This window comes from Antechinus flavipes, chromosome 5 (genome assembly GCF_016432865.1).
Source record: "Antechinus flavipes isolate AdamAnt ecotype Samford, QLD, Australia chromosome 5, AdamAnt_v2, whole genome shotgun sequence".
NCBI classification, from domain to species: domain Eukaryota; kingdom Metazoa; phylum Chordata; class Mammalia; order Dasyuromorphia; family Dasyuridae; genus Antechinus; species Antechinus flavipes.
In genome coordinates, this window is record NC_067402.1 from 287,612,714 (window position 1) to 287,639,413 (window position 26,700).

The following is a 26,700-nucleotide window of genomic DNA, read 5'->3' on the forward strand; positions in this document are numbered from 1 at the left end:
CATTTTCCCGGCTCTGTATGGAATGGAAGTGGGCATCAGGCATGTTCTTCTTAGCCCCAGAAGGCAGAACCAAGACCAGAGTATGTCAAGGGCATTCTGGATTGTCTGTTGGGGGACACAGGTTTTCATCAGTAACAAAAAGAGCTGTTCCATGGTGGAATAGGCTGCCTCAAAAGGGATTGCACTCTCGTCCCTAGGGGTGTGCATGTGAAGATTGGGCAGCTGTGTCTTGTGTATGAAAAGGAGCCACATTCATTCAGGAAGGGGCTGGGACTCTGAGTTTGGAGGCAGGAAGCCCCTCAGTTCCTGGACCATCCATGATCCATGGCATTTGATCTGTGTCTCAGTTTCATCATATATAAAATGGGGATAATTCCTCACAGAATTGTGATGATCACATGAGTTAACATGTGAAATGCTTTGAAAACCTTAATATACTATATAATGCTAGCTATTATTATTCCTTTCCAAGTATTGGATTCTATGAAAACATAAGGTTCTCAGAAAATTGACCTTATTAGCCTTCTGTTATTTCTGTAGTTTCTAAGTGTCACTATGTATGTGTATATAGATACAGACAGGTAGATATCTATATTTATATCTATCTATCCATCTATTTATCCACTCACTCATCTATCTATTCATCAGTCTATCTATCCATTCCACTATTTGTCTACTATCTATCTATCTAATCTATTCCATCACCCAACTATCCATCCATCTATCCATCCATCCATCTATCTATCTAGCCACTCACTCATTTATCTATTCATCAATCTATCCATTCCACTATTGTTTACTATCTATCTAATCTATTCCATCACCCAACTATCCATCCATCTATCCATCCATCCATCTATCTATCTAGCCACTCACTCATTTATCTATTCATCAGTCTATCTATCCATTCCACTATTTATTTACTATCTATCTATCTAATCTATTCCAACACCCAACTATCCCTCCACCTATCCATCTATCTATCTATCTATCTATCTATCTATCTAATCTATTCCATCACCCACCTATCCATCCATCCATCTATCTATCTATCTATCTATCTATCTATCTATCTATCTTTTTAATCTGGGGCTTCCCATCTTGACAGAACTAGAAATGGGACTAATTGCATCACTGACTGGACAGAATTAATCTGCTCTGTTTCTGATTTGAGGTGCTCCGTTCCTCTGTAAGCAGCCTAGTCCCACGTCTCTCCAACTCAGGAAAGCTCACTCTCTCAGTGCTAGATTTGGTGTAGCCAAATGATGGGCTTTCGCCCTCTTGTAGCTCAGAACTCCTGAACTCGAGCTATCCAACGGCCACACTTTTCACAGTGACAAAACTTCCAGGCGTGCATCATCAGAATTTCAGCACAACAGAGCCTAGCTTAGTCAAAGAGACAGACTGAAAAGTCCCAGGTGCCAAAGATTTCTGCCTTTTGGGAGAGTGAGGAAGCTATTAATAGAAACAGAAAAAATAAATCAATATTAGCTCATTCTTGCTCCCAGGTGGCCCGGAGCTACCACGGAGTCATACCCAGTGTGAGCTACACAACTTCGGCAATGCTAACTGCATCTGCCGACCCCAAGTAAAGACATAGCTGTGAGACGATGAACAAAGGCTTTTATCTAAAGCAGAGGTTCTTAACCTGAGGTTTGGCAACTTAAAATTGTTTTTGATAACTGTATTTCAATAGGATTGCTTTCTATTGTAATCCTATGTGTTTTATTTGATGCACTTAAAAACACAATTGTGATTAGACTTTAGCAGCCTGCCACAGGGACCCAGGACATAAAAGAGGTAAAGAACCTTTCATCCAATGCCACTGGATAACAAAATATTATTGCAGCAGTGAAGAAGCAGCTTGACAAGGAAATAGGAGACTTCGCTTTTAAAATCCATCTATAGCACTTAGGTGGAAGAGGAGAAAAGAGAAACCTGCTTATTCTCTCAGTTCTTTAGAGAGACCCAGTTCATTTCTTCCACAGAGGTATTTTACCAGGGTCATAACCCTAAACGAGGGACTTTCTGTAACCAAGGACAGTTATTATCCTTCTGATCATTTCTCTCTTCCTGTTTGTTCCTCAGGAGACAGGGAGGGAGAAATGCCAAACGCTGCTACTATTCGCACGTAGGCATCCTTTATGTTGCTCTAGCTTCTTTATCTTCCTTCACCCCCAGCTGCTGTTGCTTCTACTGGGGAAGGGGAAGACTGCTGCCTCTCCCTTATCTCTCTTCTCTCATTCATCCAGTTCCCAGAGTCCCATTGGCTCCAAATCTCACCAGCTTTCTCAAAAATCTCACTGCAGTTCAAACCACAAATATTCCACTGAACCCCAGACTATATTTCACAGGGAATTATGGAGCTGGTCCCCAGAGACTTGCACAGCCCGTGCAGAAGGCTCCCCATTCCTCTCAGGGATTTAGCATTTTGCAATCCCTTGCAAAATCAGCTGCAGTGTTCTTGGCATCTGAAATAAAACAGCGAAGCATCAAATGCACATCAGAACATAACAGACTAGGATGACTTACCCAGAATCTTAAGAAATTACAAGAGAGAACCATTCACAGAATAGAGGCATCAGTCAGCCAATCAATAACTATTTATCAAGCATCTACTAAGTAGAAAACATTGTGCTAAGCACTGACGATACAAAGAAAGGGGAAAAACCCCTCAAACCCAGTCCTTGCTCTTAAGAAGCTCAAGAGAAGCAACATGCAACCAAGCAACTCTATTTATATACATAATAGAATTATGTATTATATTTTGTTATATTTACACACATACATATATATATATGTGTATGTGTGTGTGAGATAAAGAGAGAAAAAGAGAAAGAGAGGGTGTATATGAAAAGACTTGCCAGCTGATTGGATATATTGAGGAGTAGAGGATGATCCCTGAGTTGCAGGCCTGAGTGATTGGGAGGATGGTAGTCCCCTAAATAGAAACAGGACGATTAGGAAGAGGAGGGTTCTTGGAGAGAGACAGTTTTGGACATGTTGAGTTTAAGATGTCTTTGAGACATCCAGTTCAAGATGGATCCCAAGACAGTTAGAGATGAGAGAGTAGAGGTTGAAAGACAGGTTAGAGCTGAGCAAGTAGAATAAATAGATCTGAAAAGTCAGAAAACAGTGCAAAATATGACTAACTTACTGGTTGTTAATTATAAAGAAAACAGGGATAGATTGCAGAGAGAAAGTCCTTGGATTTATGACCATTTCTCGTGTCATTTATAAGCTGCAAGAAGCTCCACGAGGGTCAGGAGACACTTAATTCCTCAGGTAACTAGAAGAGAAAACATCTAAAGAGTATAATTGACAGGACAAAATTAGTGGTGTTAAATAACAGCCCCTTCCACTTCTCCATGGAAAATTGTGGTGTATAAGAGAGGTAACAAAGGATTAGAAATGGGCAGGTGTCCTAAGTGATAGAGATAGAGAGAGAGAGACAGACAAAGAAACAGAGAGAGCCAGGAATAGGGGAAGTTCTGCAGATTCAAGATTGAGTAGTAGTAGTTCCTGGCAAAATTCTAGAATGGATTCTCCAAGGGATGGTTTGTGGGTACTTAGAAAGTAGAGCAGCAATCATCTAAAAGCCAGCTTGGGGATGCCAGACTAAACTAATTTCCTTTTTTTACATTGTCTTTGACATTGTAAATACACCGATAGATCATGGAAATGCTATAATGATGCTGCTGATGTGAGGATGATAGCTCAATGTTTATAGAACTTTACAATTTGCCAAGTATTTTACATCCATCACCTCATTTGCTCTTATACTTTAGACTTTGAATGTCATACCTGGATGGTCGTCAAGAAATTTTACAAAACCTCTCCTTATCACGATGATCAAGATAGGAAGATGCAGGTTAGATAATAGAACTAAACAGATTTGGAACTGGCTGAGTAATAGGATCCAAGGAACATTCACGCTCCAGTGAAATCCTTTAGGGATCTCTCGTTGGCCTTTTGCTGTTTCACATTTCTATCAGTCACCAAATTAAAAAAAAAGGTACAGATGGAATCCGTTTTTAGATCACAAAACTACAGGTTCTGAGAGTTGGAAAAGATCTCAGGGGCCGTCAAGAAATTTTACAAAACCTCTTCTTATCACAATGGTCAAGATAGGGAGATGTGGATTAGATAATAGAACTAAATAGATTTGGAACTGGCCGAGTAATAGGATCCAAGGGGCACTCATGCTCCACTGATGTCCTTCAGGGATCTCTCCTTGGTCTTTTGCTGTTTCACATTTCTATCAGTCACCCAAATAAAAAAGCACAATGGAATCACGTTTTTAGATCCCAGAAGCACAGGTCCTGTGAGTTGGAAAAGATCTCAGGGCCCTCTAGTTCAACCCATACACAAAAGGAATCTCCACTAGCAAATATTCACAATTTCATGTATTGAAGCTGGGAAGTTCAGGTAATATGTTGGACAGTAGAACCAAGGATGGAACTATGGGAAGGATAGAATAAAGTCTAATTTAATAATCTGAAATGTAAAGTCTCAGCCATGTTAGAAAAGTCAGTCACACAGACAACAGGACAGTAGCAAACGAAGACCCTTGTTGTGTCTGTATTTTGGTGAACCTGGAACGAAATATACACCAACAGGGTGATGTGGCAGCCAGTGTGCTCTCAGGCTGCATGAGATCAAGTCAAAAAACAATTAAGTGCTTAGTATGTGTAACCTGCACTTGAAATGGAGAATAAAGAAGCTACCTGCATAAAGTTAATGAAATCCAGACTCTGGAGGGAAGCCTGGAGAGGGAAAGAAGATTGAATGTGGCCAGGCTGGATCCTTCTTTGAAATGGAAATTCTAAGAGGAAATGGCCTATCAGAGGAAGGGGCTGCAGGGGCAGAGGCATCTTCCAGGGTGAGAATGCTATTGAGAGCTATAGAGTCCAGTTCTAAGAAAGATCTAGGGCAGGACTAGCTAACAATCCTTCTGTTTTCTTTTTTGTTTAGATCATTTGAAGACCATAGTGCTCAGTTGTAGGCCCCACATTTTGGGGAAGGACATTAAAAAGCCGGAATATATCCAGAATGGGATGATCAGATTGTGAGGGAATAGAAGCTTAGGTCCTGTGAGATTTTTTTTTGAAAGAACTGAAGATCCTTCTCCTAGTTAAGAGAAGAATTAATGAGGGCAGCTGGATGGTGCAGTGGATAGAGCACCAGCCTTGAAGTCAGGAGGACCTGAGTTCAAATCTGACCTCAGACACTTAAGTCCTAGCTGTGTGACCCAATGGCCTCAGCAAAAACAAACAAAAACAGAAAAGAATTAAGATGATGTAGTAAATTTTGTATATCTGAAGGGATGTTATACGGAAGTGGGGTTAAAGCCTTATTTTGCTTGGGTGGGTGAAGTGGGAAAAGGATCAAAACCAGCAGAAACGGGGGAGGGGAAGAATTTTGGAAAACAACATTTCATTTCTGTATAAGGAAAATCTACAAATAAATGAGACAGTCCAAGATCATATAGAACCAGATGCATTGGAAGGCAATCTAGGAATACCCTATATTGGGGAGAGAGGTCAGTTGACTACTTCCTGGGGATATTTTCAGAGAGAATTTTGGCCTTACATTGCAGTTGGCTTGGATGATCTCTAAAGGCCCTTAGCTGTGACCATTGTCATTTTGAAGCTCTGACATTCTCTGTTGTGAGAACCTTCCTGGATCTGAGATTTGATATTCTAGGATTCGGTATCTGAAGTTCTCCAAGTTCTGATATTCGATGCTCTAAGATTAATCCTCCAGCCTCCAACTTGCTTTGACGTGCCTTATTCTAATATTTTCTGTTCTAAGGACACTTCAGGCTTTGAAATTTTATGATTCTATTACATCCCAGTGAACTAGCTTGAGGACCAGGAGAAATTAATTAAGTCCAATTCAGCAGACCTTAATTGAGCGCCTGTTTGGACGACTTGACTGTAAACAGGTAAATCTAACTCAAGTACTAATGATTTCTAGGACTTTAGCCGCCGCCACTTTCAGTGCTAATGAGAGCAGAGTTTCATTATCTTCCAACAGGCAGCCTGGGGGAGTTGGAAGACTGGGCTTAGGAGACAGTTTTAGAAGAACAGGGTTCTAGTCCCGGCTCTGTTTTTAACTCTATGTTAGCTTGTCACTTCCCATCCCTAAACCTCAGTTTCCTCTTCTGTGAATTGAGGGAATTAGAAGAAACATATTAATAGTCTAAGATAGTGGAACTATAATGCTCTCTGAGTCTCTCCCCCCATTGGGGGACATTCCCCCTTTCTTTTTTAGTCCCTATGGTGAGCCACAATCTCCAGAAGGTCCTTGTGAATATTCATGTTCATTAAAAAATGCCCAGTTTTGTAGAATAGAAGTTTAGCACTGGCAGGGACCTAAGAAATAATCTAGTCCCTTTCCCCCCATTTTACAGGTGAGATAACTGAGACTTAGATTTCAGAGTCTCAGAGGTAGAAAGTGGCAGAGCTATGTGACCTCAATTTATTTACCTGTAAAATGGGAACATGAATCTCTGAGAGTGCTGCTGTGTTGATCAAAGAGAGCACAAAAACCTCAAAGACAATCTAGTCCAACCTCCTCATTTAAAAGATGAGGAAATTGGGAATAAAAGAGATCCATGGTCACATAGGAATGCACACGGAAGAGTTGGACCTGCTAGTCAGACCCCAGGGGATCATCTTACAGTCTTTCCAGGGGGGATGTAAGCTCTAGATTTCCCCAGAATTAGTCAGGGGCTATTGGATCTTTGTCTTACTATTTCAAGACCTATCACCCTGGCATACAGTTAGTGCTTAATAAATGTAAGTTCAAATTGCTCTGACATCATTGTCAAAGTAGTGCAGGGAAGACAGCTCCAGATGTGGAGAATCTGGTTCACATCCCACCCCAGAGTCTCCAGCAACTGGCCAAGGACCCAGTGCGCTGTCCAGGGTCCTGCCTTCCCTGTCTCTGGCTTGGCAGTTTGTCCCTTTCCCCGGGGAAGTTCTTACTGAATACCCTCCAAGGAATGGAAGCAGGAGTTCTGGGCTCCCATTCAGCTGGACTTCCCTTGGGGAGAACTCAGGCAGGAAATGATGACTTTAATACCAAATTACTTACCCAATTAGGCACTCTGGAGCTGGCAGGCTACAGTGGGGGCTTTTTTTCCCTTTAAACTCCAAGGCCTTTTAGCAGGAAACTTCTCAATGAAATAACTGTGTAATTGGTAATTAAATTCTCACTCCTAAGAGTGATATCTTGAGTGTGTGTGTGTGTGTGTGTGTGTGTGTGTGTGTGTGTGTGTGTTAACTTCATAGCTACCTTCTTACTGCGCTACTCCCAAACACCATGGGTATATATGAAAGGAGAATGAGGAGGAGAAAGTCCCTTCCATACGTATGAGGCCTTTCCTGAGCTTCCATTATCTTCCATTATCCATTATCCATTTTGTGTCAGCTCCTTGAGAACATGAACTACTTTATTCCTTGTACATGTACCCTCCAGGCTTAGCATAACCCCTGAAATGTTACAGTAGGAGCTTAATCATTGCTTGTTTGATCTATTTAAATGTGTATACATTACCTCCCCAATAGAATGTAAGTTTCTTGAGGGCAGGCTCTATCTCCAGTTAATAAATATAGTTTAGGATTGAGTTCAGTTCTATCTTCCTATCACCCAAAGCTTAGCACAGTGCTTGACTTGTAGTAGAAGCTTAAAAGCCACTTGTTTATCTATTTAGATATCTCGTTTATCTATTTAGATTTAGTTTATCTATTTAGATATCTAGTATTGATTTAATATTGATAGACTTAACCATTTGAGGACAGAGACAGCTTCTTTTTGTCTTCCAGTCCCCAGTATCTAGCCTGGTCCAGAGTAGATGCTTAATAGATGCTGATTGATTGATTGATTGATTGATTCATCCCTTCTCCCATACACCCAGCTTTCATCAGGACTGATCCTGCACCAGTTCCAAGTTTAGAATGTGGCATGGGATAATGGATCAAATGGAGGAGTTGAAGGCAGAATAATAACCTGGGTTGTAAATCTTGACCTTTGACTTTAGTGGTGTGATCTTGGGCAGGACATTAAATATCTCCAAGCCTCAGTTTACTCACTTGTACAGTGGGGATTAATAATAACACTCATGGCATAAAGATGATGTGAGGATCAAATGATTTAATGTAGGTCAAATGCTTTGCAAACCAGAAAGCTCTGTGACAATGAGGACTATCATTAGTATCCGGTACAGAGAATACTGGGAGCTGGATCCAAATCCTGGCTCCTAGAGCTGAGATGTGGGCTGATTCTGCCATATGGGTCAAAGGTTGCTGTAACCGTAGAGTGTTACACAGAGCAAATGGACAGGGTGTTATTATAAGGCTTTAGACTGAAAACATTAACTGCTTAGTTAGAACTGAGTGCATTCTCTATGCATGAATTTGGAAACACCTGAAAGACCGAAGGACAGAGACCTGAACCCTTTTCCTATCTCTGCAGCTTACTAGTGGTGTGACATTGAGCAAGCCTGTGCTTCTTTCCGATCTTCAGTTTTCTCATCTGTAAAATGGGACATCTGGACTGATGGCTTCCAAGCTCCTTTTTCATTAGTGAAGTTCTTTATTCTAAGGATCTCTATTCCCCTGCCTAATTCTGATATTTAAGGGCCCACTCTTAGTGGAGGGCTTTGCCTCCCTTCATGGAAAAAAAATGGTGCCATTCTTGACCCTTTCTTTCCCCTTCACATTCCTCTCACAGCTTCCTTCCTTCCAGTATCTAATGAAGATATATCCCTTCTTCAGATCAAGACCAACCATTCTATACTATCTTTGGTCCCAAACTCTCCTAGCTTTTCTGGCAAATTCCCACTACTATTCTCTCTCTCTTCATTGTCAGTTTCTCCCTATCTATGGAGCTAACAAACACGCTAATGTCTCCCTTATCTTAAAGCCCCTCACTAATTTTTGCCATCCCTGCTAGCTATTGTCCTACTTTCCTCCCACTTCTCAGCTAAACTTTGGTTAAACCATCTCTATTAGGTTCTTCTGCTTCCTTTCCTTAAATAAAATCGCACCCTGGGTTTCAAATTCATCATTTAACTGAAACTGCGATTTCCAGAGTTATTGGGTCCCCTTAATCACCTAGCCTTTCTTAGTCCTCTTTGTTGGATCTTCAACCTTGGCGTGCCCATTGGCTCTGGGCATCCTCCCATGCTGTATCTCAGATTCTCTTCTTTTTTTTCTCTTTACTCTCACTTAAGAATCTCATCAGCTCCCAAGGGTTCAATTATTATCTTTATTTTGATGGCTCCCAGAATAATATGTCCAGCCCTCGTATCTCCCCTGAAGGCTGTCCTGTATCACTTACTGTCTACTGAAATGCTCTCTTTCCTCACCTTTGCTTTTTAATCTTTGGCTTCCTTCAAGCCTCAACTCAAATCTCATGTTCTGCAAGAAGCACTTTCCAGGCCTTCCAGCTATTCTTAGATCCAATGCTACTTAAAAAATTAATAGATAATACTTTATTTTTTTCTTTAATCACAAATCATTTTTTTAAAAACATTTTTAAAGTTTTGAATTTCAAGTTCTATCCTTCCCTCCCTTCCCTTTTCTGTCTCTGAGATAGTAAGCAATTAGACAGGGTAATACCTGTGCAATCATGTAAAATATACCCATATTAGTCATTTTGTATAAGACGACTCAAATTGTAAAAAATTAAAGAAAGAAAGGAAAATATTATGCTTCAGTCTGTATTCAGACAATATCAGTTCTTTCTCTGGAGGTGGATAGCGTGTTTCATCATTAGCTCTTGCGATCGACTTGAATTGTATTGTTGAGAATAACTAAATCATTTACAGTTCTTCATTGTAGAGAATGGTTGATACTGTGTATGACATTCTCTTCACTTTGCATCAGTTTCTGAAATCATCTATCTGTCATATAGCACAATAATATTCTATCACAATTGTATCACAGAAGGTCTAGTCATTTCTCATTGATGACCCTGTCAATTTCCAGTTCTTAGCCATCACAAAAAGAGCCGCTACAAATATTTTTGTACAAATAGATTTTTTTGGATGTCTTTGGGATATAGATCTAGCCATGATATTGCTGGATCAAAGAATTTGCACGTTTCAATAGTCCTTTGGGCATGGTTGCAAATTGCTTTCCAGAATGGCTGGATCAGTTCACAACTCCACCAACAGTACCTTAGCACCCCAATTTTCCTATAGTCTCTTCACCATTTAACATTTCCTTTTTCTGTCATCTTAGCAATGTGTTTCTATAATCAGTGATGGTTTAGATCATTTTTTGCATATGGCTATGGATAGCTTTCCAATATTACTTTCCATCTACTCTGTATTTGGTCTGTATCAATGTATAAATGCTATCTACTCATTAAAGAGCAGGGATTTTCTTTTTTTTCTTTCTTTTTTTCTTTTTCTTTATATCCCAAGCACTTACCACAATACCTGGTATATATAGTAAAAGTGAAATAAATGCTTATTGATGAGGGGCAGCTAGTTGGGAATCAGGAGGACCTGAGTTCCAATCTGGTCTCAGACATTTACTAGTTGCATGACCTTGAGCAAGTCACTTAACCTCAATTGCCTCTACCCAAAATGCCTTTTGATGCTTACCTGACAATATATGATTCATTTTAATTCTGGAGTCCATCCACATCCTGAGAGGAAGAAGGTTTTGGATCATTCTGATTCCTTTTAGTGTTTTCTTTTATAGGGTCATTGTATGTACTTGGCTCTGAAACAGTTTATATAAGGTGTCTGACAACAGCCTTGTTCAAGTTTTTACACCCACAAATTCTGGCACACTGTATACAAATATTTGGGTAGATTGCATCATAGGACCATAGGATCGTGAATCGAAGGTTAGAAGAAACTTCTAGTGTTCTTTCTTGTCCAACCCCCTCATTTTGCAGATGGGGAGATTGAGGTCTGGTGAGGTGAAATAATTTGCCCTCAGTCACCTGGGTAAGTGAGAATGGGAAGTGGGATTTTAATCTGGATTCTAGGCTCCATGCTCTTTCCATCATATCATGGATTGGACCATGTCCAACTTTTTTTATTGGGCAGTTAGGGATTTTTGAAGAGACCCAATGTCTACTGGACTTATTCAGTCTTTCTCTTTCTCTCTCCTTGCCTCTAATTTCTGTCTTTTGCTTTTACATCCTACTAATTGTGCCAAAATTGGATTTCTGAGTATTTTAGATCCAAAGATCCTAGAGTGGGATGATCCAGTTGGGAAGGGAAAAAAAAGAGAACCCATGTTGTTGAGCTCGGGAGGCCAGCTGAGGTGCCCACGGTCATGGTTCTCATTCTCTACCGCCCTCTCCCCAAAGCCTCCCGTGGCTCTGCCCTCCAGGATTCCTGTCCTGCTGAGCTGGCCTTGTTCTGAGCAGTCAGACAGAAGAGGATAGGAACTGATGACAGCCCCTGGCTATGCCTCTGAGATGTCACAGCTCATCCCTCATCCCTCTGGTTCCTCCAGCCCCCTCCGCCCCAGGTGGAGCTGTGACAGCTCCCCTTGGATTGAGATCTGGAAGTGTCCCCGGAGGCCGCCCAGTCCAGTTGCCTCAACTTAGGATCCTAGAACAACGGTTAACCTTGGAGGCCGTCTACTTCAGTCCTACTTGTCATAGACGGGGAGCGCTCAGAGCTTTGAGGGACTTCAGACTTCATCTAGGTGACCTTGATGGGGCGCAGGGCAAGAAGGCTTGAGTCTGAGGTCTGAAGGGCCAGGTTCAAATCTTAGATGAGTCAGTCTTCCTTAAACTCTCTCAATGTGTCAGACACTCACTTCACTTATTGTGGAGACAAAGGCAAAGTGAGAATCCCTGCCCACAGGGAGCTTACGTTCCAACATGTCCTTGTATACATCATGTAGTCAAGATGAACACAGCAAGGTTTTGAAGGGGAAGCCACAGTTGGGGAAGGGCCCAGGAAGAGCTGCCGGAAGAAGGCAAAGCTAGAGCTTAGCTCCAAGGGAAACCAGCTTTGCCACGTTCCCAGCCACATGTGCAGATTAGGCTTGATGGACTCCCAGGGAGTCTCAAATCCTCAAACAAGAGAGCTGTCAGGGACCCCCTGGGAGGTCCTCTAAGCCCACCCCCTTCATTTTGCCAATGAGAATGAAGAAATCTGCAAGCAGTTGTTAAAAGGCTTCCAAAGAGGGCCTTCCTCGTGGATGAGTTTCCTGTCAGACTTAGTGGGGTTTAAGTAATGGCTCCTGACAATCTTGACTGTCAGGAAAGCGTGATTCCTGTGGGTTGGAGTGATGTAGGCGGCTTCCCGGGGATTTGGGACAAGTGGGACTCAAGGATGGAGGGGGTTTGAACAGTACAATATCAGGTCTGGCTCAGTCTTTACCTGCTGGGTGAGTCATGTTGCCTCCCTGGGTTTCAGTCTCCTGATCTGTAAAATGGGTCAACTCTAAGACCCCTTCCAACCCTAAAATGTATATTTATAAAGGATTCACAAATATACATGTTATATCGCCACCTCCTCCTCCCAGGACCCTGCCCCTCCAACCGTCCTGGGCTCTGATAGGGAAGCTTTTTTAACCTTCTCTGGCCCAGAATGGGCCCATCTTCTCTAAACCCCTTTCCAGCTCCCTTTTATGTTCTGTTTTCCCCCATTAGCATGTAAACTCTCTGAGGGCAAGGATCATCTTTTTTTTTTGTGAAGATACTCGGTGTCCCTGGCATGCTCAGCATATGGCGGCAGTGGTGGTTGTTGTTCAGTCATTTTTCAGTCATGTTGGGTTCTTGGCGACTCCATTTGAGGTTTTCTTGGCAAAGATACCAGAGCGCTTTGCTACGCTCATTTTACCGGGTGAGGAAACTGAGGCAAACAGGGTTAAGTGCCTTGTCCAAAGTGTCTGAGGCAGGATTTGAACTGATGAAGGGGAAAATCTCCCCGACTCCAGGTCTGAGGCTCTATCCACTGTGTTGCCTGCCGGGTATATAATAAGGGCTCAGGAAATTCAGTCTCTGTTTCTGTCATTGTTTCAGTCTATTTCTCTAATCTCCCCCCATACACTTAATGCATTTTCTGTATATTCGCAGCCACCCGGTTAATCCTGGAAAAAGCTGTCTGGTCTTTGTGTGACCAGACACGGGTTAGTGTGAGGCAGTTATGTGTTTCTGTTTCCTCCCGGCTGAGGAGCTGGGCTAATCAAAGAGTCCGGGGCCCCATGTGGGGGAGGAACGGGTGGGGAGGGTCAGAAGACGCAATCCCAGTCTGAGCATCCTTCCTCCCTTCAGTTGAGCTGCTCTTTGGGGTTCCTTCTCTCCTCCCATCGCCCCTTTCCTCCCCACTACCTCCCCCCAACCCAACAACCTCCAGCCTCCCGATCCCTCCCCGAGAAGCCGCTGCCCCTGTGTTTGTGGGAGGGCTGATAAGAGTCGGGGTGAGACGGGAGGAGGAGGAGGGAAGACAGGCCCCGTGTCTGTGCTGGGTGCGTGGGTGTGTGAGTGCATGTGTGTCCGGGAGACTCAGCGCCTGGGAGCTGTGTGTGGGTGAGAAAGCCGCAGAATCGGCAGAGAAGGACAAATCTGCAGATGTGCTTGGGAGGAGGAGCGAGGGATGGAGGAGAAAGGGTGGGGAAGGGGGACCGGCTTCCCCGTCCCCCCACAACTGCCTCTCGCCCCCTTGGCCTGAGCAGCCCAGCTCGTGCGAGGTCCCTGGGTCTCCGGGTCTCAGTTTCTCTAGCAGTAAAATGAAGCGGTTGACCTTGCACGGTGGGTCTCAGGCTGCCGAAGCCAATGGACAGTGTTTAAAATGATATCAAATCTAATGAAATACAGGGGTCCAGGTATTCACAAACAAGTTTACAGACCCCAGGCTTGAGATCTCCCTTGATCCTTTGTTTTCGGTAGAAACACTGTAGGTTTTAAGCCCTCTCGGGTGCCAACATTGTATTCTGAGGTTTGCACAGGTGGCAATAAGGCCCTTGGATATTCTACCTTCTGAGGTCTATTAGACTTGTAATATTAAATTGCTGTGCTGTTCTTGCCAACCCCGAGAGTGAGAATTGTCTGTCTTGTCTCTTATCTGTCAGCCTGTCCATCTGTCCGTCAGTTTATCTGCCTGCCTGACTGTCCGCTCGTCCATCTGTGCAACTTTCTGTCTGCTTGTCTGTCAGCTTGTCCTTCAGTCCTTCTATCTGTCCAGAAGTTTATCTGTCTGTCTCCCTGTGTTTGCTGTCTGTCCAACTTTCTGTTTGCTTGTCTGTCAGTTTGTCTGTCAGTCCTTCTATCTGTCCGGAAGTTTATCTCTCTGTCCGCCTGTCCATCAGTCAGTCTGTTCTCCCGTCCCTCTGCTTGACTGGCCCTGTCCGTCTGTCTGCCTGTCCATCAGTCAGCCTGTCCTCCTGTCCCTCTGCCTGACTGTTCCCCCCTCCCATCTGTCTGTCTGTCAGCCAGCGGGTACCTCCCTCCTTTCAGCAGCTGCGGCCTCCTGCCCCTCCTCCACATCACTGTTGCCATCACCCTCCGCTTCCCAGATGCCTCTGGTGTTTAGCTTTTTTCATATATATGAAAATGAATATTCTGATCCCCGCCTGAAATCCCCGCACAGCATCAGACTCCGCTTGCCTCCCTCCTTCCCCTCACCCCTCTTCTCCAGCTCCCCCCAAACTCCCCTTCGGTTCGGTGTGTGCTTGTGTGGCAGTGACAGCTCTGGGGGATACATCAAGGCGGCCGCATTTCAGGAAAAGAATTATTTCACTCAATTACTCTTACACACGAGTGCCGGAGACGTGGGAGGAGGGGGGGAGTGCTCCCAACAGTTGGACAGGTTTCCTCCCGTGTGTTGGGAAATCTATCATTTCCCACTAACTCCTGTGTGGCAGGTAGATAGGCCCCTGCTGAGCCGGGGGAGGGGAGATTGGGGGCAGAGGAGGCCCCTGCTGAGCTGGGGGAGGGGAGATTGGGGGCAGAGGAGGCCCCTCTGTGAGCTGGGGAGGGCAGGATGGGGGCAGAGGAGGCCCCTCTGTGGCTTAGAAGAACCTTGGGGGGATGAGAATTAGAATTTCTTAGAACTCAGAGGAACATTCTCAGAAATGAGTCGAACAAATCGTTTTGTTTCTCCCGGCCTTGTTTTCCCACTCTGCAAAATTAGGGGGCTGGATCGGATGATTTGGATTCATTTGGTAGACCCGGATTCAAATCTAAAGCTATAATCTTATCCATGTGTGTGATTTGGTCAAGTCACTTACCTCAGTTTCCCCCTCTGTAAAATGGGGGCAATTGATCCACATGAGAGATTCCTTCCAGCTCTAAATCATCCACCTCCCCATCCTTTCCTTAGCCTCTAGTTTTTGAATGTACCAAGTTATTTTACATATTGTTTCCCTATAACATTGTAAATTCCCTGAGGTCAGGGACTATTTTTGCCTTCCTTGGAGTTTTTAGCACTTAAAACAATGTCCAGAACTGTACAAATATAGCATTTAATGTTTCTTGACCGTCGTTCTATGCTAAAGAGGGTGATGGAAAGGGCATTCAATTATTTGCAGAGTTTTAATCCGGATTCCAATTCCTGTTCTGCCACTTACCAGCTGAACAACATTGGACAAATATCATTTCCCTTCTCTGGTCCTCAGTTTCCTTATCTGTTTTCCTCCAGGCAATGAAGGTTAAATGAGTTACAAAGATAAGTATGTGTCTGGATTTGAATTCAGGTCCTCCTGCCTTCGGGGCCAGTGCTTTCTCTACTTTACCACCTCGTTGCTCCTTATTTGTGAAATAGAAAGGGGTCAGATCTGCTGATCTCCGGGTTCTTCTGCTCTAAATTCTGGGATTCTGCAAATTGGAAGAAATTACACTGGGGAAAACACCCGGGACTGCCAGAGGAGCTAAAACCCTGGCTCTCTCCTAGCAATACCCCATGGCTGGGGGTCCTGGCACCTCACGATCTCTGCAGAGTCAAAAGGAACATTACGAGACTGGAGGAGGCCTGGATGGATAAAGTAGGTGTGAGAGAGTGTAAGAAGGTTGGCCAGCTGACAGACATCACTGGGGCCAGGCGTGCCTGGGAAACAACATGGACTGGACAAAGGCGTGAAGCCGCAAATGACGACAACCTCTCACCTCACCCAACCCAGTAGATATTTACGGTACCACAATGGTATCAGAGAGAACCAGAGGAAAATTTCAGTCTGGATGAATCCTGGAGGATCATGGGAAATCATGGAAGTTTGGAATCTCACAGATTGGGATCGAGATCATCACATTGTATAATTCTACGTATGTGTCTTTGCGCATTGTTTGTATAAACCCTTGTCCCCAACGATGGAATATTCCTCTGTACCTCAGAGATTGTCTGGCTTCCTTCTAAGTTTGGCTCATTTACTGCTTTCTATAGGAGGACTTTCCCAACTCCCCCATTCTCAGCCCTTGAAACTACTTCCTGTGATCACATGTCATATTTGGTACCTTAGATACCTATTATCCTCTCTGCCTCCCACTTTTTGGGAGCAAAGACCACTATTTAAGTTGTTTTTATTCTCCAACTCATAGTGGTATCTCATGCTTGCTTTACCAATGTTGAATTAAAAGGAATTTGCAAATGAGGAAACTGAGGCTCTGGGAGTGTAATATCTCATACGAGGTCACATCACTGGTTAATCTTAGCTCTTTTTGCTTCCTTCTCCTTTGGGTCACCAGACTCACATTTTAAACATGACCATGATGCTCAGGATTTAAAGGAGACTTTGAATGAATGAAAAAGTCTTTGACAGAAAGTGTGCTGGACATTGTGGATTCTAGGACAATAGCCATCCATCCTTGACGGAGATGCATAGAGAAGATTGGTGGCTAGAGACAAAGATTTTCCCCTTTTGAAAAAAAATTAAGCTGATTAAAGACTGTGTATCCCCCTAGGTGGGTGCTCCTCTTCCCCACCCCCATTTTCTCTCCTATCAGAATTACATCTTTTGTATGATCAGCATTTTATTCTTGAGACCTTCCATTCCTCTTGTTTAACTTTACTCTTTTAGGCTGGGGCCTAGTTTTTCTCGGAAATCTTGACCTTCAGTGCTCCCCCAATGAGGGTGTATATCACACCATTCCGTGTTTCCCCTTCATAATCGATAGCAAAATCCAAATTAGAAAGATCACTTTCTCCCTAGGCTACTGTGCTAGTGACATCTAAGATGTTAAGGAAGAGAGACAAACCTCAGACTCAGCTGATCCGACGGTATTGTTCATTGCGAGAAGACAAGTTCTTTTTAGGTAGGCTTCCCTGTCTAGGAAGAGTGTGAGAAAATAGGTGCTTTCTGTCTCATCATCACCAATGGGGCCTTGTCTTGTCTGGCTAGGGGAAGCTGGCCTTGGAGGTAGGAGGATTTGGGTTCAGATCTATGTGATCTTGGAAAAGGCATTTAACGTTCCTCAGCCTCGATTTCCCAATCTGTAAAATGAGGTCATTGGACTCAATGGCTCCTTGTAGCTCAAAATCATGGATTCTCTGTCACGTGGGCCCACTCATCGCTGTTCACAGAAAAATCAGCTTCATCTGTTACTCTGTCTTTATTATTATTATAAATCTATTAAAAACGGTGATTAGGACTATTTCTGCCCTCAAGGTTATTCAGAGAAATAACATGGTCCCATTTCCATTTTCCATTTTCCAGCCTCATTTCCAAGCTAGGTCTCTCAGCCACAGATTGCTACATGAAGGCTGCTAATCGATTCCCTCCGTCATCCCTTTCCCCCTTGGCCTAGATTTCTGCCCTCAGTTGTCCTTACGCAGCCTTGGGCAGTCTGCCTCCTCCTGCCCGTTTCTATACCTGTGAAATGGAGGGCCTGGAGGGTCTTTTCTAGCACAAAGCCTATGCTCTGATCAGCAAGGCAGCCAGTCTTACCTGATGAGCAGGGTCTCTTCTAGCACAAAGCCTATGCTCTGATCAGCAAGGCAGCCAGTCTTCTTTGATCTTCTGACTGGATGGCCTCCCAGGTCCCTACCAGCTCCAAATCCAAAATCCATGTCTCTATGATCGTTAATCTGAGGGCCTTGTAAAGCCAGTTATTAAGTCACCAGCAGCCTTTATCTGACAGGAGGACTTGTGGAAACACTCTCTAGAATTGGCAGTCAGGAGATCTGGCTTCTCTCTGCTGCCCCTAAGGAGGCTCCTTCTCTCTGAGCCTCAGTTTCCTTCTCCATGGAATGGGAACAATTCTCCCTGCCTTGACCACCACCCTGATAAGGAGAAGCCTGCAGAAGCACAGCTGAGGAGCTTCTGCCCTGCATTGGAGCCAGTTTGGAAGCACAGAGTTGCTCACCTTTTCCTTGCATTGGCTTAGCCTCAGCTCCTTCCAGATTAGTGTCGGGCTCAAGTGAGAGAAAGTTTGTAGAAATCCCAGAAATTAAACTTAAAATTAAAAAATTTTTAAATCAAGCTTGCTTAATCAATGTTGAATTTAAAGCAATTTACAAACGAGGAAACTGAGGTCCAAAGAGTGTGGTATCTATCGAGCATCTGACAACAACAGGACGTGTCACCTCAGATGAGACCCTTTCTCCGTGCTCCTCCAAAATACCTTTTGTGATGATTGTTAGGGGGTGTTTCGATCCGGCCAGCACCAGGCTCTGCAGCTGGAAGGGGCTAAAGTTGGGCAGGGGGGACACTAGAGTTGGGGGCTTGACTGTGGGGGCACACGCAGGCTCCAGACTCTCCTTCATTCAATCACGGCCTCTCCTCCTCCCTACCAGTGCAGATAATTGAGTGTGAGCATGGAAACTGAGTTGGCTCTGCTTGTCGGGGGTCAACAGCTGGGGCAGGCTTGATTTAGGCCTTCAGTCAAGTCCCCTAGGGCATGATGCTCATCAGACAATAGACCCATCCCAACTTGGGCACATCTTAAACGAGGCTGAGCTGCTGCATCAGAGCCGGCGCCACGAGAAGGGGGTAAGGGCAGAACCTGCCCGCTTCTTTTCTTTCTGAATGTTTGGCTGCCCATCAGTCTCGGTGGCAGCAGGGACCGGGAGGATGCTTCTAGACAACCAGCTAGTTCCGGTTTTTCTCAGAGGCAAAGACACCCCCAAGTTTCTCTTCTAGAGACCAAGTGGTTTGGTAAAGGATGGATAAGGCAAGGCGTCTGTGGGTCCTGTGGCAGAGGACGTCAGGCCACATGATCGTGGTGGATGTGAGATCTGGGGGGCTCAGAGGAACTTGGGCCCCAACCCATCCACCGGACTTTGGACAAGTCTCATCTTTAAAATGTAGCTTCTCTAAGAAAGGTCCCTTCCAGCTCTTTAGTTCTGATTTCTCTCAATGCTTTTAGGGGTCGTGCTAGGGACTGGACCCATGATTTGGGCAGCAGAGTACTCCTGAATGATGAAACTCTCTCCCAAGGGACGTTAATGCCTTCTCTCTGTGATGTAAAGCATTGTCCAGAACACCTGCTCTTTCCTGGACATCGGCAATCCCCTCGTGTTTAATCCTGTGTCCCTGATGCCATCTTTCGACCCTACCTCCCCCCCCATTAGATTGTAATATTCTAGAAGACCGGCTTTGGGTTGTAAGTTTTTATTCCTTCTGATGCCTGAGCAGTCGCTTCTGCTTTGGGGGATGGGTGGCTGAGACCTGCATTTCATCAATATAAGGAACTCCCTGTGTGAAAATGCCTTCTACCAGTGCAAGTTCTCTGTCATTTATAATTTTAGAGAGTTAGTGACCTGGGGTCCTGGGAGGTTCAGGTACATATCTGCCATGTATTAAAACTTGGACTAGATCTTACCTACTGGGAGGTCAGCTTTCCAACCCCTATAAAGTCCTGCCTTCATAATGATTCATGTTAATGATGAGTGAGGTCCTCCTCCCCTTCTGTGAAGCACATTATAGTGGGCAGCTAAGCATAACTGGATCCGGAATCAGGAAAACCGGAATTCAAAACTAGCCTTAAACAAATGACTGTGATCCTGGGACAGGCCATTTAATTGCCATCTGCCTCAGTTTCCTCATCTGCATAATGGGAATAATAAGAACCCCTACCTTCTAAGATTGTTGTGAGGATGGAATAAATAATCCTTGTGAAGCAATCTGCAAACCTTAAAGCATAATATGAGCGTTTGCCATGATGATGGAATGGTAGGGAATTAGGAGACCTGGGTTTTAGTCCTGGCTGAGCTCTAACCATTTGGGTGACTTTGGGGCAGCCGCTTCCTGCTCTCGATTTATCTTTATCACGATTGTGGCTGGTCTGGTCCGGCGATATCTGAGGCCTTTTCCACTGGTCGGACCCTTGCTTTCCACCCTCACTCTCCCTCTCTCTTTCCCTGCAGGATGGTGGAATATTCTCTGGACCTTCAGAACATCAACCTGTCAGCCATCCGCACAGTGCGAGTCCTGAGGCCCCTCAAAGCCATCAATCGCGTGCCCAGTAAGTCACGTCCGTCGGACTCTCACTTTCCCTGACTCGACTCCGGGAGGGAACAACGGGGAGGAATTAGCCCTTCCCACAGGAGGGAGACCAGACTTAGCCTCCGTGCCATGGAGAGAGAGGGGGCTTCCCGGCCCATGTACTGCTCTTGGCCCCGACACTAGGCTGGCTCGCTCAGGCTACTAGGATGGATGCTCTCTGGAGATTAATGGCCATTAAATGGCCGAATCCCAAAGACTCCAGAAGAAACAGCCTCTTTAAGAGCCCCACCTGTGTGGGAGGGATAATGTTAAGCGTGTCATAGTCGGGAGAAAGTTCTGTCCTCCAGTTTTACAGAAAAGGAAACCGATCTCTGACAGGGAGAAAGGGGTTGCAGTCTGGCTCCGAAGGGGGAGCCTGGACTGTGGGGAGAGGACGTCCCGGTCTTCGTGCAAGACTCCCCCAGCCCACCTCCTCCTCCTTCAGAGGTGGCAATCATGGAAGTCGTGAGTGGGGAGGGAGGGTCAGGGCTCGGCTGGGGAGAACATCAGTTCTCAGGGACAGGGAACGCTTGGAGATCGCTCCTTCCCCTTTCCTCCTGCCCTTCCCTTACTGTACAGGGCCATGGCAGGCACTTCTACAACAGGCTTTCAGGCTCAGGAGGTGCCAGTTTGGACCTGGAAGGGATGAGGAGGGGGAGCATTCCCCCACTGGGACGGCCCCAGAGGTAGAGATGAGGGATGCTAGCCCAGCTGGAGCAGAGAGGGCGGTAAGGGGAGTGATGTGGCTGAGGGCGATACGGCCCATCCCTCCTGACGTGTAGGGAACTAGCCCAGAAAGCCAAGCTGCAGCAGCTGGGGGCCCTGAATGTCAATGAGAAGGCTTCGTTTTTGCTCACAGAGGCAATCGAGGCATGTGGTCAGGCCTGTGCTGTGAGAATACCCCCTTAGCCACCGGGGCAAAGATGGACCGGAGATAGGGAGGGCCAGGGAAGGAGAGCAAGCTGCAGCAGGCCGGGCAGAGCCGAGGGCAGTGCAGGGAAGGCCGTGGCTCAGCACGATGCTGCCTTCTGGGAACACGGCAGCCAGGGCAGGTGCTTCCCAAACATCCCGAGAGAAGGTCAGCGTTGGGGGTGGGGAAACCCAAAACAGGCTCAGGATGAAGCTGTGGAGAACATCTGTGATGGGGACCAGGCAGCAGGAGAACCTGTGTTAGGAAGCTCCTGCACCTTCAGGGCGACGAATGAAGAAAAGCGCCCGAGGGATGCTGGGAGGTGGCCCGTACTGCTGGGAGGTGGCCCGTACTGCAGAGGGCAGCGGTTTTATTCCCAGGGAGAGGCAGGATGGGCTGTGGGTCAGAGGGAAAACGCCGACTTTGGAGTCCAAACCCTTGTGTTCCAATCCCTTCATGCTGCCTGTGACTGAGCGAGTCCCCAGCTCGAGCCTCGGTTTCCTCAGACTCAAACAAGGCTACAATGGGAGGCTCCCTTGTCACAGGGTCAGAGAACTCAGGTCCCTCAGACACTGAGGCTGCTGATGCCGCGTGACGCAGGGGCTCCCTGTGCTGCTTCTCAAGGACGCATCCTTCCCGATGGCTGGCGGTGCCGTGTGGGAGCTGGCCCCTGGCCGGGAGCTGGGGATGCTCGTGCACCTGGAAGCCGGTGCTTCAGTCAGAGGAGCCCGGGCAGGGCTGCTGAGCGTGGGGTGAGCAGGGACCACGGCAGCAGCCTCCTTCCATGTGACCTCAGTGCTGGCCCGGGTGTGTGACCGCTGTTCCCAGGGAGCCCCCAGCGCCACGTCCCTCTCCCAGGCTGCATCCTTCCTCAGTCCCTGCAGAGATGAGAATGAGAGTCCCAAGCCACAGGGGAGGAAACTGAGGCAGCCTGGGAGAGCAAGTGACCCATCCAGGGTCACACAGCCTGTGTCAGAGACAGGATTCGAACCCAGATCTTCAGACCAAAGCCACTAAGAGTTCTGTTTTCCCTAGTCCCCGAGTTCTGGCTGTGTGACTTTGGGCAGGACACTTTCCTTCCCCTGGCCTCGATTTCCTGCATCCGACTTGATGATTGTCCCGGTCCCTCCGAGCTCTAGGAGCCTGGACCTTGATGGCTGCCAGTAATCCCTCTGGCTGCTAATCCAGCCATTTAAGTATGAAAGGCACTTGGGGGTTCTTTAATAAGAAACTAGGACATCCGTTGCAAGAGGCCGGAGGCAGAATGATCCATCTCTCTTCCCCAGCCTGTTCTTCCTCAGCTCCTTGTCCCTGGAATGGCTCCCATTCCAAATGCCCTGAGGGAGCCCAGAGGGCAACTAGGCAGGGAGGGGGGGAGGTCATCAGGGACCACTAGGAAAGGGCCTCTCGTTCTCCTGTTTCATAGGATCAAAGGCCGTGCAGGCCTGGAGGGACATGACGACATAAAATGTTAGGCCATAGGATGTCAGAGCTGGGAGGGAGCTTAGAACAGGGGGTGTCAGAGCTGGGAGGGGGCTTAGAACAGGGGATGTCAGAGCTGGGAGGGAGCTTAGAACAGGGAATGTCAGAGCTAGGAGGGAGCTTAGAGCAGGGGATGTCAGAGCTGGGAGGGAGCTTAGAACAGGGGGTGTCAGCGCTGGGAGGGGGCTTAGAACAGGGGGTGTCAGAGCTGGGAGGGGGCTTAGAACAGGGGATGTCAGAGCTGGGAGGGGGCTTAGAACAGGGAATGTCAGAGCTGGAAGGAGCTTAGAACAGGGGATGTCAGAGCTGGGAGGGAGCTTAGAACAGGGGATGTCAGAGCTGGGAGGGGGCTTAGAACAGGGGATGTCAGGGCTAGGAGGGAACTTAGAACAGGGGATGTCAGAGCTGGGAGGGAGCTTAGAACAGAGGGTGTCAGAGCTGGAAGGAGCTTAGAACAGGGGATGTCAGAGCTGGGAGGGAGCTTAGAACAGAGGGTGTCAGAGCTGGAAGGAGCTTAGAACAGGGGATCACAGAGCTGAGAGGGAGCTTAGAACAGGGGATGTCAGAGCTGGGAGGGAGCTTAGAACAGGGGATGTCAGAGCTGGGAGGGAGCTTAGAACAGGGGATGTCAGAGCTGGGAGGGAGCTCAGAACAGGGGATATCAGAGGTGGGAGGGAGCTCAGAACAGGGAATGTCAGAGGTGGGAGGGGGCTCAGAACAGAACCTGAGAAAAGCAGGGAAAGATCTCAAAATCATAAAAATTTCTCATTTTAAAATAGGGAAACTGAGGCCTAGGGAGGGCGTGCCCAACCTCCCAGAGCAAACATGTGATAAAAGGCCTGAGTTCAGGTTTTCTGGGTCCAAACCCCCCTGCTGCATGTGGTGTGCTCTGTCCTCCTCCTCCCCAGGCTCTCCTCACCCCCTTGGCTTCCAAGGTAGAATTTTGGAGGAGAACCATAGAACAACTCCCCCTTCTGCAGCACGTTGTCTTTTCCTTATCCTGGCCTTGGGAGGAAGGTCATGCTTGTATGATTATCTCCATTTCACAGGTAAGAAAACTGAGGCTCGGGGAGGGAGAGTGCTTTCTGAGAGCCAGGATACGTTTGAACCAGAACATCCATTTCAGCAGGTCCAGATCATTTCACAGGCCCCGGGAAGTAGCGTTTCCTCGGTGCTGTTAGCTCTTGGATCAATTCCCAGAATGCCCTTGTAGAAGGGAACTCGAAGGTCAGGCAGCCCGACCTCCGCACTTGAAAGAGAAGCAGATGAAACGATTTGCTGGAGCCCGTGGGATCCGTGATGGGGGGGCAGGATTTGAACCCAGGTGCTGTGTCATTGCTTCTGCAGATCAAACTGCCCACAGTGCTCATGCTTGTGAATATCAAAGCCAGAAGCAGGGGCCGGGCCTTGGGACCCCCAGCCTGTCTGTTGGCTTTGATGCCGTGCTTTTCCTCTGGGGCTCCTGCTTCCCAGAGGTGCTGTGTGTCCATTCGCTACAAGTCTGACCCAGATGGATGCGGTCGGTAATTGCCAGATAAATGGAACTGACTTAAAACACGACGGCGGCCCTGGAGAGCCAGAGCTCCCTTCGTCCGAAGCCTGGCCCGGTCTCACGCCCGAACGAGGGTCTCTTCTGGCGTCCCGGGCGGGGGGGCAGCCAGCTCTGCTGACACCCCCCCCCCGGTGGGACCCTCTGTCCTCCTCCACATTCCTACCCACACTATGGGCACACAGCCAATTTCTGCCCACGATTTACTATTCTACATCAGAGTCAGTCCCAGAAATCAGTGGGGAAAAGGAAGCAAACATCTCGGTATTACTGTTTGACCCTCGAAGAAAGGAGGACACTATTAAAAAGCTAAATATACACTGAAAAGTAGACTATTAGGCATGGTTCTTCAAAGTAGTATTTACCAGGCAGTGAGCTAATTTCCAGAATCGGAGTGTCCTCTTGGAAAGGATAACCTTCAGAGGAGAGAGACCCTCCTTCTTCCCTACTTGGCTCTTCCTCTTAGAAACTCATCACAGAAACCAATCAATCAACAAGCATTAATTAGGTACCTACTGTGTAACAGGTTCTATGGCAAGCATTGGGGTTGGAGATACAAATATTTATAGCTAACCTGCATTGATTAAGCACCTCCTGTATACTAGATTCTGTGTTAAGCATTGGTGTTAGAGATATAAAGATTTATAGCTGATTTGCATTGATTAAGCACCTCCTGTATGCTAGGTTCTGTGTTAAGCATTGGGTTGGAGATACAAAGATTTATAGCTGGCCTGCATTGATTAAGAACCTCCTGTGTGCCAGGTTCTGTGTTAAACATTGGTGTTAGAGATATAAAGATTTATAGCTGACTTGCATTGATTAAGCACCTCCTGTATGCTAGATTCTGTGTTAAGCATTGGGTTGGAGATACAAAGATTTATAGCTGGCCTGCATTGATTAAGCACCTGCTGTGTGCTAGGTTCTATTAAACATTGGTGCTAGAGATACAAAAATTTGTAGCTGATTTGCATTGATTAAGCACCTCCTGTGTGCCAGGTTCTGTGTTAAGCATTGGGATTGGAGAGATAAAGATTTATAGCTGGCCTGGATTGATTAAGCACCTCCTGTGTGCCAGGTTCTGTGGTAAGCATTGGAGTTGGAGAGATAAAGGTCTTTAGCTGATCTGAGCCCTCGTTTTTCATATGAAGAAACAGATCACAAGGCAAAGTCACTTGCTGCTAATAAGTGGTCAAGTTTAGATTTGAACCCAGTCCTCTGACTCCCCATCCAGAGCTCTCTCCATTGTATCACACCGTCTTTCATCATACTAAGTTTGTCCTTAATGAGCCCAGGGGCCTAGAAAGTTGGACAGCTCTTAGCTTAGATTCATCAAATTAGAACTTCTTGGAAAAGCTTTTTCTTCTAGGTCAGTGGAGTCAGGTCTCCAGTAGAGACTACCCACAGCTCCCTTCATCTGGGGACCAGACATGCAGCCCCCTGGACTCCTAAAGCTAGTAGGAGCGACACCAGGGAAACTCTAATCAGCCTGCATGTCCCATGCTCTCTCCTTCTAAAGTATTGTTGCAGGAACTAGGGTCTGGCAGAAGGGCTGTAGGAGCCTGGGGGTAGGAGTCAGTGTCCAATCTAGAGGTGGAAAAGGCCTCTGGGTCATCTAGCGTGGACCCCTCACTTTTAGAGAAGAAAACTAAAGTCCAGAGTATCTCACAGGGAGTGAGGGTCACAGCACACATAGGTAGCAAGCAGCAAAGGCAGAATTCAAATCCAGGACCTCTGTCAACTTGATTATTTGGTTCTAATCCTGGCACTGCTGCTAACTTGCTGTGACTTTAGACAATTACTTTCCACTCTGAGCCTTAATTTCCTTCCTGTAAAATGAGGCATTTGGACTGGATGTTCCCAAAGGTCCCCAGCAGTGACAAACAGCAATGATTCGAGGCCTCGGTCCCCATTCTGGAAGAAAGACCAGAGCATTAAAGAACTTCTGCAGTGCAGACTCTGCCCCTCCTGCTGTTTATTTGGGCCAACCTCACCAGAGTCCCGGCAGGCCCTGTTAGTCTCCAGAAAGTTTTTCTTCCTCTCCTTCCCTCTTCCTCTCCTCTTGCCTTCTTTTCTCCTTTCCCCTTCCCCTCTTCCCTCCTCTCTGTTGCTTTAGGAGAGGACACAAATGAATAATAACAACAGGAGTTGATAATTTACAAAGCATTTTGAAGGAGGGTCATGAACCACACCCATGACTCATCATCCCCACAATGCCCCAGGGAAGGGGTAAACCTTGAAGCTTTCAACCAGTGGGATCCCCTGTTATGCTGATGGGCTTTCACATTAGAGTTTAGGTCTCAAGATGGAGCAAGACCCCCTAGTTCAAATGTCCGATCTGTTTTTGTTTTAGATTA

General features: G+C 46.3%; 1 protein-coding gene across 1 annotated transcript in view; it reads left to right on the top strand.

Annotated features, from left to right (window-relative positions):
- Positions 1-26,700, top strand: part of CACNA1I (calcium voltage-gated channel subunit alpha1 I) — a 148,864-nt gene that overhangs the window by 14,463 nt on the left and 107,701 nt on the right. The window contains exon 3 of the mRNA XM_051962512.1: positions 20,288-20,385. Within this exon, the coding sequence (XP_051818472.1) occupies positions 20,288-20,385 (98 nt within the window). The remainder of the gene's footprint in view (positions 1-20,287; positions 20,386-26,700) is intronic.